General features: G+C 41.4%; 1 protein-coding gene across 1 annotated transcript in view; it reads right to left on the bottom strand.

Moving 5' to 3' along the window:
* Nucleotides 1-12541, bottom strand: part of abhd11 (abhydrolase domain containing 11) — a 37117-nt gene extending 24576 nt beyond the window's left edge. Inside the window, exons 1-2 of the mRNA XM_073053617.1 lie at nucleotides 12443-12541; nucleotides 6787-6881 (exon numbers count right to left, since the gene is read on the bottom strand). Of these exons, the coding sequence (XP_072909718.1) occupies nucleotides 6787-6881 (95 nt within the window). The 5' untranslated portion in view covers nucleotides 12443-12541. The remainder of the gene's footprint in view (nucleotides 1-6786; nucleotides 6882-12442) is intronic.
* Between the last annotated feature and the right edge of the window lie 1517 nt (nucleotides 12542-14058).

Below are 14058 nucleotides of genomic sequence, written 5' to 3' on the forward strand. Positions count from 1 at the left end.
ACGCGACTCCCTTGTCCACTCGTCCCCCCCCCCCCCCATCCCTTCCCACCAATCTCCCTCCTGGCACTTATCCTTGTAAGCGGAACAAATGCTACACCTGCCCTTACACTTCCTCCCTCACTGCCATTCAGGGCCCCAGATAGTCCTTCCAGGTGAGGCGACACTTCACCTGTGAGTTGGCTGGTGTGGTATACTGTGTCCGGTGCTTCCGGTGTGGCCTTTTATATATTGGTGAGACCCAACGCAGACTGGGAGACTGTTTCGCTGAACACCTACGCTTGGTCCGCCAGAGAAAGTAGGATCTCCCAGTGGCCACACATTTTAATTCCACGTCTCATTCCCATTCTGATATGTCTATCCATGGCCTCCTGTACTGTCAAAATGAATCCAAACTCAGGTTGGAGGAACATCACCTTATATACCGGCTGGGTAGCCTCCAACCTGATGGCATGAACATTGACTTCTCTAACTTCTGTTAATGCCCCTCCTCCCCTTCTTACCCCATCCCTGACATATTTAGTTGTTTGTTTTTTTTCTCTCTCTCTGCCCATCACTCTGCCTGTTCTCCATCTCCCTCTGGTGCTTCCCCCTCCCCACTTTCTTTCTCCCGAGGCCTCCCGTCCCATGATCCTTTCCCTTCTCCAGCTCTGTATCACTTTCGCCAATCACCTTTCCAGCTCTTAGCTTCATCCCACCCCCTCCGGTCTTCTCCTATCGTTTCACATTTCCCCCTCCCCCAACTACTTTCAAATCTCTTACTATCTTTCCTTTCAGTTAGTCCTGACGAAGGGTCTCGGCCTGAAACGTCGACAGTGCTTCTCCCTATAGATGCTGCCTGGCCTGCTGTGTTCCACCAGCATTTTGTGTGTGTTGTTTTTATCTCACTACTTTTTCTTTATTTCCATTTTTCTGCTGCTTATTTTAACCTAACTATTTAATATACATGTATATGCTTCCTTGATTCATTTTTTTCTGTATTTCATGTTTTGCATTGTACCACTGCTCCAAAGTTAACAAATTTCACAACATTTGCTGGTGACACTAAACCAAACCTGATTCTGATTCTGTTGTTATACCGAGGTACTGATTGGGATGGTGCAGGTTGCTTCCTTTGCATATTTGAAGGGAAGTACAGTTGGCCCTCCTTATCCGTGGGGGATTGGTTCAGGGACCCCCTGCAGATACCAAAATTCACGGATGCTCAAGTCCCTTATTTAACCTGTCTTGGTGCGGTGGTCTTTAGGACCCAGCGGAACCCCGGACCTTATTTAACCTGTCTCAGTGTGGTGGACTTTAGGACCCAGTGCAGCTCTGAACCTGCAGTGTTTCTGTTCGGGAAAATAATCACGATCATGATTGAAAATAAAGTGGAAGCAGTAAAGTGATTGGAAAGAGGTGAAACACCATTGGTCATTGGAAAAGCGTTAGGCTACAGTCAGTCAATGATTGGAACAATTTTAATTGAGCATGTGAAAAGCCCTGCCCCGATGAAAGCTACAATTATTACTAAGCAACACAGTGGTTTAATTATTGAAATACGTATGTTTCTTAAGTGTTTTATATGCATAGAAAGGTAAAATAGATTCTATATACTAAAACAAACGTTTGACTAATTGATGCTAATTACCTGTACCTGTTCCGACTAAAGACGGACTCAGGAACGGAACTCATTTATAACCCGGGGACTGCCTGTACTTTTAAATCATCTCTAGATTACTTATAATACCTAATACAATGTAAATGCTATGTAAATAGGTGTTATACTGTATTGTTTAGGGAATAATGACAGGAAAAAATATTCTGTACATGCTAAACGATGAGTGCTGGAAAGAGAACTTCTGGATTTTCCCAATCTGTGGTCGGTTGAATCTGTTAACTCCAGTGTTTTCTTGAAAGTCACTTTGTTGTATTCCCTGTGCTTCCTTTAAGCTTATCAAGTGCCTGGAAAATCCATTATAATACCTGTTCAACTTCAAGTTATATTGTTGTGATAAGCAAGCATACACATGATATGATTTGGTATGAAAATCAGCTTTTTGAAGCAGCAACACAGCACATTGCAAGATGAAGGCAAACATAAATTAACATTAATGATATTAGGTACAACTGTACACCTGCTTGTTAATGCAAACATCTAATCAGCCAAACACGTGGCAGCAATTTGGTGCATAAAAGCGTGCAGAATAATCAAGAGGTTCTGTTGTTGTTCAAGCCAAACATCAGAATGGGAAAGAACTGTCATCTAGGTGACGATGTCAGTGGAATGATTGGTGGTGTCAGTCAGGGTAGATTGAGTATCTCAGATACTGCTGATCTGGAATTCTCATGCTCATGGTTTCTATGTTTATAGAAAATGGTGCAAAAAAAACCCCAAATAAAACATCCAGTGAGCGGCAGTTCCGTTGGTAAAAAATGCCTTGTTAATGAGCGAGGTCAGAGGAGAATGACAAGACTGGTTCAAGCTGACAGGAAGGTGACAGTAACTCAAATAATTGCGTGTTACCACAGTGGTGTGTAGAAGAGCATCTCAGAATGCGCAACACATCAAACCTGGAAGTGGATGGGCTACAGCAGCGGAAGCCCACCCTCAGTTCCACTCCTATATCTAAGAAAGCAGCCAAAGGGTGTCTGACAATAGACAATAGGTGCAGAAGTAGACCATTTGGCCCTTCGAGTCTGCTCATGGATTTCCCAATGGTTCATGAACAGTACCTCACTATTCTTGGCTTGTGCTATTTATTTACTTTTTTTTTAATAACAGTGATTTTTATGCATTTGTACTACACTGCTGCCGCAAAACAGCTAATTTCACTCCATATGTCAGTAATAATATACCTGATTCTGCATGTCCAACACAACACAGTTGCATAGTGACTTTCATAACACTTTACAGCGGCAGCGATTGGGGCTCAATTCCCACCGCATTTGGTGAGGAATTTGTACATTCTCCCCACGGCAGTATGGGTTTCCTCCAGGTGCTCCAGTTTCCTTCCACACTCCAAAGATGTATGGGTTAGTAAAGCATGGAAGCATGGCGATCCTTGGACCATGTTGGTCATTGACACAAAATGATGCATTTCACTGTATGTTTTGGGTGTGCATGTGACAAATAAAGCTAATCTTTATCTTTTACCATTGAACTCTGGACGGTGTTGGATTAATGGTATCAACAAATATTGCCACTAGATGGCACTACCTTCAACAAAGTCATCATGTCAGTGCTGAAGTGGCCTACAATCAACAGCTGCGAAATGGGATCAAGTATTATATGTTTTCAGGCCAATGTTACCTATGTGTATTGATTGTCATTAATTTTTTTCAGGATGTGTGTGTCAGTATTTAATCTTCATCTCGTATTGCTCATTGAGAATATGGTGGTGAGTCGCCTTCTTGAAGTTCTCCAGTGAGGTTATTCCCACTATGCCTCCACCTATTTTTGTCTCATCTGCAAACTTGGCCACAAAGCCATCAATTCTGTCATGCAGATCATTAACATATAACATGAAAAGAAGCAGACCCAGGACTGAGCCCTACGGAACACCATTAGCAACCAGCAGCCAACCAGGAAAGGCTCCCTTTATTCCCACTTCTTGATAGGCTATTCAGATAGATAGATAGATAGATAGATACTTTATTCATTCCCATGGGGAAATTCAACTTTTTTTCAGCCAATCTTATGTCCATGCTAGTATCTTTCCTGTGACACCATGGGCTCTTACCTTATTTACCAGCCTCACGTGTGGCACCTTGTCAGAGGCCTTCTGAAAAACCAAGTAAATAATATCCACTGACCGCCAGGAGTAAGATATGTTAAAGTGCTGGGGTTAGGACTCAATATATTTAAGTAAACTACTTAAGAACTTTTTAAAAGCTATTATTAATGCTTTTTGAGAGGGTGATTTTAGATGCATATCATATTTTTACTGAGTTAAGTATTGTATGTAATTAGTTTTGCTACAATAAGTGTATGGGACATTGGAAAAAATGTTGAATTTCCCCATGGGGATGAATAAACTATCTATCTATCTATCTACCTTAAGGAAACCATGCTGACTTTGGCCTATTTTAACATGTGTCTCCAAGTACCACCAAAACATTCTTCATAATGGACTCTAACATCTTGCAACCCACAGAAGTCAGGCTAACTGGCTTAATATTTCCCATCTTTTGCCTCCTTCCCTTTTTAGAGTGGAGTGCCATTTACAATTTTCCAGTCTTCCGGAACCATTTCAGAATTTAGTGATCCTTGAAAGATTGCTACTAATGCTTTCACAATCTCTTCAGCTACTTCTTTCAAAACCTTGGTGTGTTGTCCATTTGGTCCAGGTGACTTATCCACCTTCAGATCTTTCAGCTTCCCGAGCACCTTCTCCTCAGTAAAACTGTGTGTGTTTTGAATATAATACCTTCAGTCCTATATTTACCATTCTTCTTTTCAATTTTGTCACCGATTCGCCTGGTGAAATTCTTATCCCTTTCTGAACTTTTTATCTTATTCTTTATTCTGGAGACTTCAGTAACACCTCCTGCACTCTCCCTCAATTTTCCTTTATCCATACTTTTCCAAGCTGTTGAACCTAACTGCTATTATTTAGTTTAAATCCTATCACAGCCCTGGTTATGCAATTCACCAGGCCGCTGGTCCCAGCATGGTTCATACTATGGACCCTGGGCTTTTGGAATAGCCCTTCCTTTCCCAATACTGGTGCTAATGTCCCTCAAACTCAGACCCTCTTCTCCTACACCAAGCTCTGAGCTCCTTCATCATCAGATATCTGAACAATGAACCAACCCATGAACACTCCCTCACTATTTTTACTCTCTTTTTGCGTACTTGTTTATTTGTTATATATGTCTTATAGTTTTTTAATGTACTGCTGCCGAAAACAACATATTTCACAACATCAGTGATACTAAACCTGATTCTGATTCATTCTCTGATCGTATGAACCCTGTGCTAATTTGCTCATGAATCAGGTAACAATCTGGAGATCATTATTTTTTTGGTTTTATGATTTAATTTAATCTCTAGCTGCTCAAATTCCCTTGGCAGAATTTCTTTCCTTGTTCTTCTAATGCCATTGGTACCTATATGGATGACAACTGGATCATTCCTCTCCCACTCCAAATTCCTTTGCAGGACACACGAGATGTCCTGAACATCAGCACTACGTAGGCAACACAGTCTTGATCTTTACAACAGCTAATTGTCTCTATTCCCCTAACTGTACTGTTTCCTATTACAACTACATTTCTCTCCACACACCTGCCCCCACCGCTGCTCTTGAATGGCTCCCTGAACTATAGTTTTATGATTCTGTTGCTCATCCCTCCTGTAGGCTCCACTTCCATCCTTACAGGGAACACCAATCTCAGACCTATTGGGCAGGTTCAAGGGCTGAGGCTCTTCGATCACTACCTCTTGGATCCCTTTTGTCACTGATCACAGACTGAAATTGAAGTGTTTAATCTAACGGGTGTGACTACTGCCTGAAACTGATGCATCTCAGTGTTGGAGGGTCTGCTGGAAGCTCAGATTCCAGGTCATCAACTTTGAGCTCGAGTTCCTCAAGCAACTAACGCTTGCTGCAGATGTGCTCACCAGAGACCACAATGGGCTCCACCAGCTCTCACATCATGCAACTACAACACATCATTTGCTTCTCTACCTTATGTAATTAGTTGTAATGTGGTATTTTTAGGTAACAACTATATTAAAAATATTTCAACTTTACCTGCTACTTTTCTGGGTCTCCTTGCCAAAGCCCCAGACCCCTCAGACTCCTACACTGGCCCACTCACTGGCTACTTCAAAAATGGCATCTGGGACCTCAGGTCCTCACTCCTAACTCTGCCCCACTCATACAATGGCCAATCCCACAATGATCACTCTATTTATATCTATCTTTCTTTTTGGCCCTTGCCAATTGCCCAGTAACCCAACTGAACTCATATTGACCAGAACGTCCTGGTAGGCCCTGCTCACTTATTTAAATCTGGTACTTTTCACCACAAGTAACAGCTCTTTCGATCTCAGCTGAGCTGAAAGTCTCAACAGGCCCTGCTTGCATTTTAAATCTAGCACTACTCACCCGCAATCTCACAACTGTTTGGACCCTTGGTCCCCTGGAGGCAAGTGGTCCTGGGAAATTCTGTATACACTATGAACACCCTTGCCATTCTGGAACAGCTTCTTCCACCATCAGACGTCTGAATAGACAATGAACTCATGAACTCTTCCTCAGTATTTTTTTCTTGTGTTTTTACATGAATTATTTAATTTATTTTTAATATATACTTTTTGTAATTCACAGTTTTTATTACTATGTATTGCAATGTTGTACAACAAATTTCATGATATATGTTGGCGATATTAAGCCTCATTCAGATTCTGGAAGATGTCCCTGAAATGAGGACAGGACTGTTTCTGAGGACTGCACAGAGGTCCTTTCTATAAATATATGCATTTGCAGGAGGTTTATCGATTGTGTTGGTTTGCCCATGACCTGCTAGAGAGCCAGTCGAGCAGCTATGAGCTCTTACTATGGAAATAATACTCGACCTGGGGCGTCTCCTGAATTATCCGGAATCCATGGTCATTTATGTAAATGACTAGGACACTATGATGTTGGAGGCAGCCTGGTCAGTAAGTCAAAAAGCCTTCTCCCATTGCCTCCCACCAACCCGGAGCTGGAGATATACACCCATTGAGGTGACTGAATATGCACACCCATGGTTGCTGTTGCCACATGCACATGCACCTTGTTTGAGACTGGAAGGACCTACCTGAAGCATCGCAAGATCTGTGAAGCACTGAAGTTCCCGGGGCACCAAAAAGCAGAAACAATGACACTGATATTGCTCAGCACATCAAGCTGCATCTGTGGAGAGAATAAAGATTTAAATCAAATTTCCATCTACAGTGCTCTGCATTTGATCTTTAATTTGAAGTTGCAAATACCATTTACCAGAGAATGAAGAATGAAGAACCAAAGAAGATTATAAAACTCCATCTAACAATGGGAGAGCTGGACTTCAAGACAAATTAAAACATCCCAACTCTTGTCAGCTTATTGGATTCTTCCTCTTCTGTTTGTGAAAAGCCCAATACGTTTCTAATGTACACATTTAGAAACATGCTTGTTATGACTAAGATGACCTAACAAATTCTGTTATTTATGATACAGAATGACTTTGTAGCCAAGGCCATTAGAAATTCAGGGATGGGATCATTTCTGGAAGGATCCATTTTGCTGGGTTGATCCATTCTAAATAGAAAGTACACTTCAAAAGTACCTTTGACTGCAAAGCACTTAAAACCTGAGATAACTTTAAGGTGTTTTATTAATACAACTCTTTTATTCATTCTCCTTTACATAGTCTATTCAGTAAAGGTACTTGTAACAATAACTCTGTTTCTCTCTCCACAGGCACTGAGTCACTGTGTTTTTCCAAATGTCCTTGTTTATAATTTCAGATTTTGAACATCTACAGTACTTTTGTTGCTTTTGAATTAATTAAGACATCTTCTGATACAGATTTTGCTAGATAATTTAACTTTTTAATCCCTTTTGCTAATCTGCCAAATGCTGAATATGCTAAGACTCCAACAGTTTTTTCTTAATTATTTCAACATTTTTTGTGGTGGGTGTGTATCACATTTTTATTGCAATTGCTATAATTTAGACATGCCTGCATTGAACATCAATGTCATTATTTTGCCCACATATAAGGTATAATATGTTCAGATCGTCTGTAGTTTCTGAGCTGGCTGCTGTAGTCCTATTGCCCCTCCTAGTTTGGTGCCATTTCCAAATGTAATTACCTTGCCCCGAAAGAGAGAAATTCAATATGAAGTTACCCAGCTTTCCAGTGCAATGTCTTGCAGGATCTCTTTATGATCTGCTGTGCTGGAACTATGTCAAATTATGCATGTTGACTTGGGAGAAAACTAATCAACTAGAGAACTTGCCAAAAACCTGCTCAGTAAGACCCCAATAAATACAGTATATGTGCCTCTATTAGGACCCTTCAACTAAATTGCACTTCTTGGAATACCCTGTTCACTCATTCTAAAAGCTGCCGACATTTGACTGTTTTTAATTGAACATCAGCCTAACTACAACTCTCTTCACTTATGGTTAAACAAGCACCATTGCAAATAATCAGTGGTCACTAAAAAAAACCTTACCAAGAGCTTTATATTTCAATTATGAATAAAGGAGATTGAATACTAATGGTCACAGTGGCGTATGATTAATAGAACCAAGGTAAGACAGGGGTTCAATCCCTGCCGCTGTCTGTAATGTGTTTGTACATTCTTCCTGTGATCCCATGGGTTTCCTCTGGAGGCTCCAGTTTCCTCCCATGTTCCAAAGACGTATGATTAAGATTAGTGTGTTGTGTGCATGCTATGTTGGTTTTGAATGTGTGGTGACACTTGCTTGCCCATCACAACCCTCGCTGATTTGATTTGACAAGAATGACGTATTCCACTGTATATCTTGATGTAGATGTGACAAATAAAAAAAGCTAGTCTGATCTTTAATCTGGAAGCAAACCTTGGGGTTCCTGTCTTCACCCTAAGAGGTGAGTTGCAGGATGTTGATCATCTGCTGAAGGTCCTTAAGGTATGGACAAACTTGAGTTCTCTCAATGGGCTGAGATGCAGATTGGAACTTGTTTTTGGAACGAGAGGTTGTGACATTGATAGTAAATTATTATCCCCTGGTCAGGTACCACTTCCATTTGCCGCACATCAAAACCTGGACTAATAAGCACAAATAAAGGAAAAAACACTGGATATCTCTTTCCTCCATACTTAAGAACTAAAAGTGATCAAATCTAAGAACTCACTGTTGAGCTGGCAACGTAAACTCTGCAAATTGGATCCACTGCATTGTCCACAGAACTGACTGTATCTTCTCACTTCATTCTGACATTGTCCATTGCTTTTATGCCTTGACAATGGTCTGACAGAAGTACCGGGGAGTCCTGCACTACAGATCCCATGAAGGGGGAGGAATTCTCTGAGTATTGGTGGTACTTACCAGTTTGCACTCTCAGGACTGTACCTTGTGTAGCAGAATTTCTGGGATGATTGCCCAGCTTTTGTGCTCATCGGTTCCTTGTATTGAGCTAAAACCTGTCTTGAAGAAAGGAAGAATATTCCTGTGTGAACTGCCAGGAAGTTGCAAAGGTTTGTGTACAGGGATAGAAAAGTGTGATTGTGGAGGGAAAAGGACGTGAACCAATGGGATTATCTGTTGGAAGACGTGCAGTTACAGTAGAGAAGATTCAGTGATTGGAGAAGGATGTTGGAAAGCAATGGAGATTGGAGTTGTGATGATCCAAAGACTTGGAAAGATTTGAGGTTAAGTCTTACTGATCAACTGTGATCAGGTCAATAAATTTATTATAGAATTGCAACTAGGTCTTGTTTTCAATGGCCAACCTGTTCACCTGCTCAGCACTGACCTTTGCTACCTACAGTCTGGCCTGGTATTCTTGCCCTTCCCAGTAGTGGGAGAAGCTACCCCCTTCTTGTCACCTCCATGTAAGAGAACTTCCAGTGTGGTGTCTACAAACCTTGATGTATATCTTGTATTTTTCTTCATACAGCAGGGTAATGCAATTAGTTCCACTCCCCAGCTCTATTCTCCAATTCTCGAAATTTTATTTCTAGTTTTGACTCCCCAGATCTTTATGAAAATGCAAGTTCTCTGTTTCCAACACTTATTAATGATATCTAGATCTTGTCACTACCTGTTCAAAAATGTTTGTCCTCATATTCCCCTTGCCCCTCAACTAAATGTTTTAAAGAAAAGCATAAAGATTAGTCTCATTTTTCACATGTATATTGAAGCATCCAGTGAAAAGCATCCTTTGTGTTAAAGGCCAACACAGCCCGAAGATGTGCTGGGGCCAGCCCACAGGCGTTGCCATGCCCGCAACTTATTAACCCCAACATCTTTGGAATGTGAGAGGTAACTGGGGTATCTGGAGGAAATCCACGCAGCCAAGGGAAGAATGTACAAGCTTCTTACAGACAGTGGTGAGAATTGAACCCTGATCACTGATTGCTCACACTGTAATAGCATTATGCTAACTGCTACATTATTCTGCCTCCCTCTGCCATCACTTTCATTCTGCATCTCCCTGATCATATATCTGTTAATGAGAAAGGCGCTTTTTATAAAATAAAACACATTTGATATAAATCGATCCCAGTTTTGCTCACATCTAACAAGGCTAGCTGATTTTGTTTATACTTGGCCAAAGCTCACCTTGCCTTCAGGAGGAGGGGTATTATTAAAGAACATAATTTTACCTTGATGTCTGTGAGATGCCATAAACTCATCTTGTGAGTCATTTTAGCATCAAGCCCATCAAAATCATGAATTTTGTGCCCTTCAGTCTCTCTAGAATTATACATGGAAACAGGTCCATAATGTCTATACTGACCAAGGTCATCCCATTTGCCTTTGTATGACCTATAACCTAAATCTTTCCTATCTATGCAACTGTCTAATTGTTTTTTTAAAGTTGTTATTGTACCTGCCTCAGCCTCTTCCATCTGTTAGCTCATTCCACATATGTACCACCCTCTGTGTTTAAAAAAACGTTGCCCCTCAAGTTCCTGGTAAATCTTTTCCTTCTGTCAGGGCGCTGGAGCAGGGATCCGATCGCAGACCCAGTACTGTGCACACAGTGATATTAATCGAGTAACAAACCCCAAGGCGCAAACAAAGTCAGTGTCAAAGTTCAGGCAGAGATCAAAACATCTGGAGAAATCCAAAAATTAGAATTGGGAAACAGGCAGAGTCGATATTCAGATAGACAGAGTACAAATACAAATGCTGGAAAGGCTTAGGGGAAACTGGCACTATCTAGCAACAAACAGGTGAAAATACAGGACTGAAATACACTGATCAATAAACAGAGAGGCAGATGATAGGTGGAGCACAATGAGACAGAAGTGGCAGCAAAACAGGTAATAATGAGAACAGGAGAGAGGCGGAGTACTCAGTGATACAGGGGCCGGAGTAGAGCAGGAACGGAGACAGGAGCCCATGGCAATACAAAACCACAGACTGACGGCTAGGAGGAAACACAACAAAAAGACAGAGTTCAACTGGAGGTACTGACACCTTCTCATCTTAACCCCATACCTTCGCGTTCTTGATTCCCCAAACCTGGAAAACAAATTGTGCACTCCCCCTATCCATGCATGCTATTGTTTTATGCATTCCTATAAGATAATCTCTCAGTGTCTTGCTCCAAGAAAAATAATCCTAACCTGTCCAACCTCTTCTTATAACTGGGTCCAGAGTTCTGGTAACATCCTCGCAAATATTTCTGCACTCTTTCCAGTTTGATAATGTATTTTCTGTAGCAGAGTGGCCAAAACTGAAGATAATATTCCAAGCCTCGCTATGGTCTAGTACAACCACGCCATGACTTTCCAACTTTTATATTCAGTACCTGATTGATTATGATCAATTGATGCTTGTTTTCATTGCAAGTGTTATGTCTCCATAAACCAGCAGTTCCCAACCTTTTTTAAGTCATGGATCTCTACCATTAACCGAGGGGTCTGTGGACCCCAGGGTGGGACCTGCTGCATCTGGCTGTGTCCTTAAAGAAAAAGTCATGATCCCATTATTGATAACTGGGCCATCGTGTTCACAATCCACCATGCCCCAACATAATCTTTCGCACAGTTTATTAGGGTTTGTCGTATTTCTCTTCCCATGCTGCCAAACACTTTGACGCCTATTTTACCTGAGATCCACATCTAAGGGGCTCCTGAGTCCAGAGGAGCAGTGATCTACAGCAGCATCCTTATACCTTCATTAGGTACGCCTGCAATTTGAGCTGGTCCTAAAGCTCAGATTACATCAGTCAAAGCTGACGTCAGCAATAATATTAATATATTTTTTCATGAGGAATAGGAGACATTGGAGGTCTTACATGAATACCTTAAACCTCCTCTGCCCATCCTTCGGAGACTTTTTAACCTTCATCCACCCTTTCAAATATTTACTTGCACCCTATGCATGACTCGCTTAAAGCTCCCTGTACACGAATGGCCTTTGCCTAATATACTGTATATGGCTCTAATATACTCAAGTTGACTTTGTGAGCTGGAGTTTCAAGGTATTTAAACAACACTCAAAGGATTAAAATGCCCTGGATGTGAGGGCAGATTGTTCACTGCATCGTTTGAATACTCCCACAAGTTAAAATTTACAGCTATGTTTATTTTTGTGAATCTGCAGTTAATCATTACACCCAATTTCACAATTTTTCAGTTCAGAACGTATCATTTAAATTTTTTTCATTAAAATATTTGATTTAACAGTCTGGGAGATGATTGTACGATGCAATGAACTGGAGAAGCCTGATATAATGGAATACACAAATATCTTTATGAGTTTACCTGTGACAGTCATAATTTCAGAAATATAAACTCCAACGTAAGCTTTTAACCATCCTGTTCATGCATTGTTTCTCTTGCCTCAAGGCATTCCACAGAAATCCGTCTAATTTGTGTTTTTTTTTAAAAACCTGGCTGCCCTGCCCTTCGTCCCAAGGTTTGTTTTCCTCAAGGCTAAATTGCAGCACTGCGCCACGACCCTGCTTTCGACACCGTCCAATCAGAATCCTGGTTTATATTTGAAAGAGCCACAGGTGACATCACAAGAGTGAAGCAATTGTCTCAGAATACGCAAGGGTATTTGCAGTGTCAGATGCCAAATTAGATTGGATCAGAAGGAATGGGGGAGCTGGAGTAAATTCAAGCTTCTACCATGAGAGGGCAATAAGGTCAAGTTCCAGCAATAGGTGTGCAGCAGACTGAGCAAGGCCTGGACCTACCTACCTGTTAGAGTGCCCCCAGGTTTAAAATAATGCAATTATAGCAGTCAGGTTTATAATCAAAAAGAGTAACACAGACTGGGAGCAGCTTTGAATTCAGTGATTATGTTTAAGTAAGCGTTGTACTGAGTGGTAGAATTGCACAGTAAGTAGAGCTGCTACTTCACATTATTTATTTAAGCAGCCTAGGTTCAATTCAAAATCCGAGCAGAAAGTGCGGGTGAGGCTGCTTCTGTGAAAAGAGAGAGTGTTAATGTTTCAGGTCCGAGACCCTTGGCCAGAACTGGGAAACAGAGAACACGTTTTCGGCAGCAGAGCGAGTGAAGGAGTGATGGGTAGAGCAAAGGGAATATCCTTGAAAGGGAGCAGTCAGGCTCTCTGGAGTCTGTATGCACCCCATATGAACTTTTCCCAAATAGTAAAGATGGTTGGTTGGTTAGTTAGTTGACCATCGTAAATTGCTTCTGGCGTGTCGATGAAAAGTAGGGTGAACACACAGAGTCCTTTGCCCAGGCTAGGGGACCTTAAAACTAGAGACACACACACAGAGTGCTGGAAGAACTTAGCAGGTCAGGCAGCATCTATGGAAAAGAATACAGTTAATGTTTTGGGCCAAAACAGCGACTCTTTTCCATAGATGCTGCCTGGCCTGCTAATGCCCTTCAGCATTCTGTGTATGTTGCTCGGATTTCCAGCATCTGCAGATTTTCCCTTGTTTGTGATTATAACTGCAGGGCATAAGATTAAGGTGAGAGGTGAATGATTTATAAAGAACCAGAGGGGCAACTTCTTCGTGCAGAGAATGGTGTGTATAAGCAATGAGTAGCCAGAGAACGTGGTTGAGGCAAGTAAAAATAACAATATTCAAAACACATTTGTATAAGTACATAGGAGAGGTTTAGAGTTATGAGTCAAATGTGAGCAAATAGGGCTAGCCTGTGGGCATAGTGGCTGGCGTGGGCGAGTTGGGATGTACTGAGTTAGTGTGATTTGGTGTTTGATGGCTTGTGCACTCAGTAGGATGGATGGCCTATTTCTGTGCAGCATGACTTACTTACAAAATGGTTGTCGAATTAAGATGCTCACATCCTTGCAAATTGTCATTGTGATTTTGGAGCTAATGCTGTTGCACCTTGTGAATTGGTACAAATGCAAGACAATCTAGGAAAAAGGAAAGAG

This window comes from Hemitrygon akajei, chromosome 8 (genome assembly GCF_048418815.1).
Source record: "Hemitrygon akajei chromosome 8, sHemAka1.3, whole genome shotgun sequence".
Classification (NCBI taxonomy): domain Eukaryota; kingdom Metazoa; phylum Chordata; class Chondrichthyes; order Myliobatiformes; family Dasyatidae; genus Hemitrygon; species Hemitrygon akajei.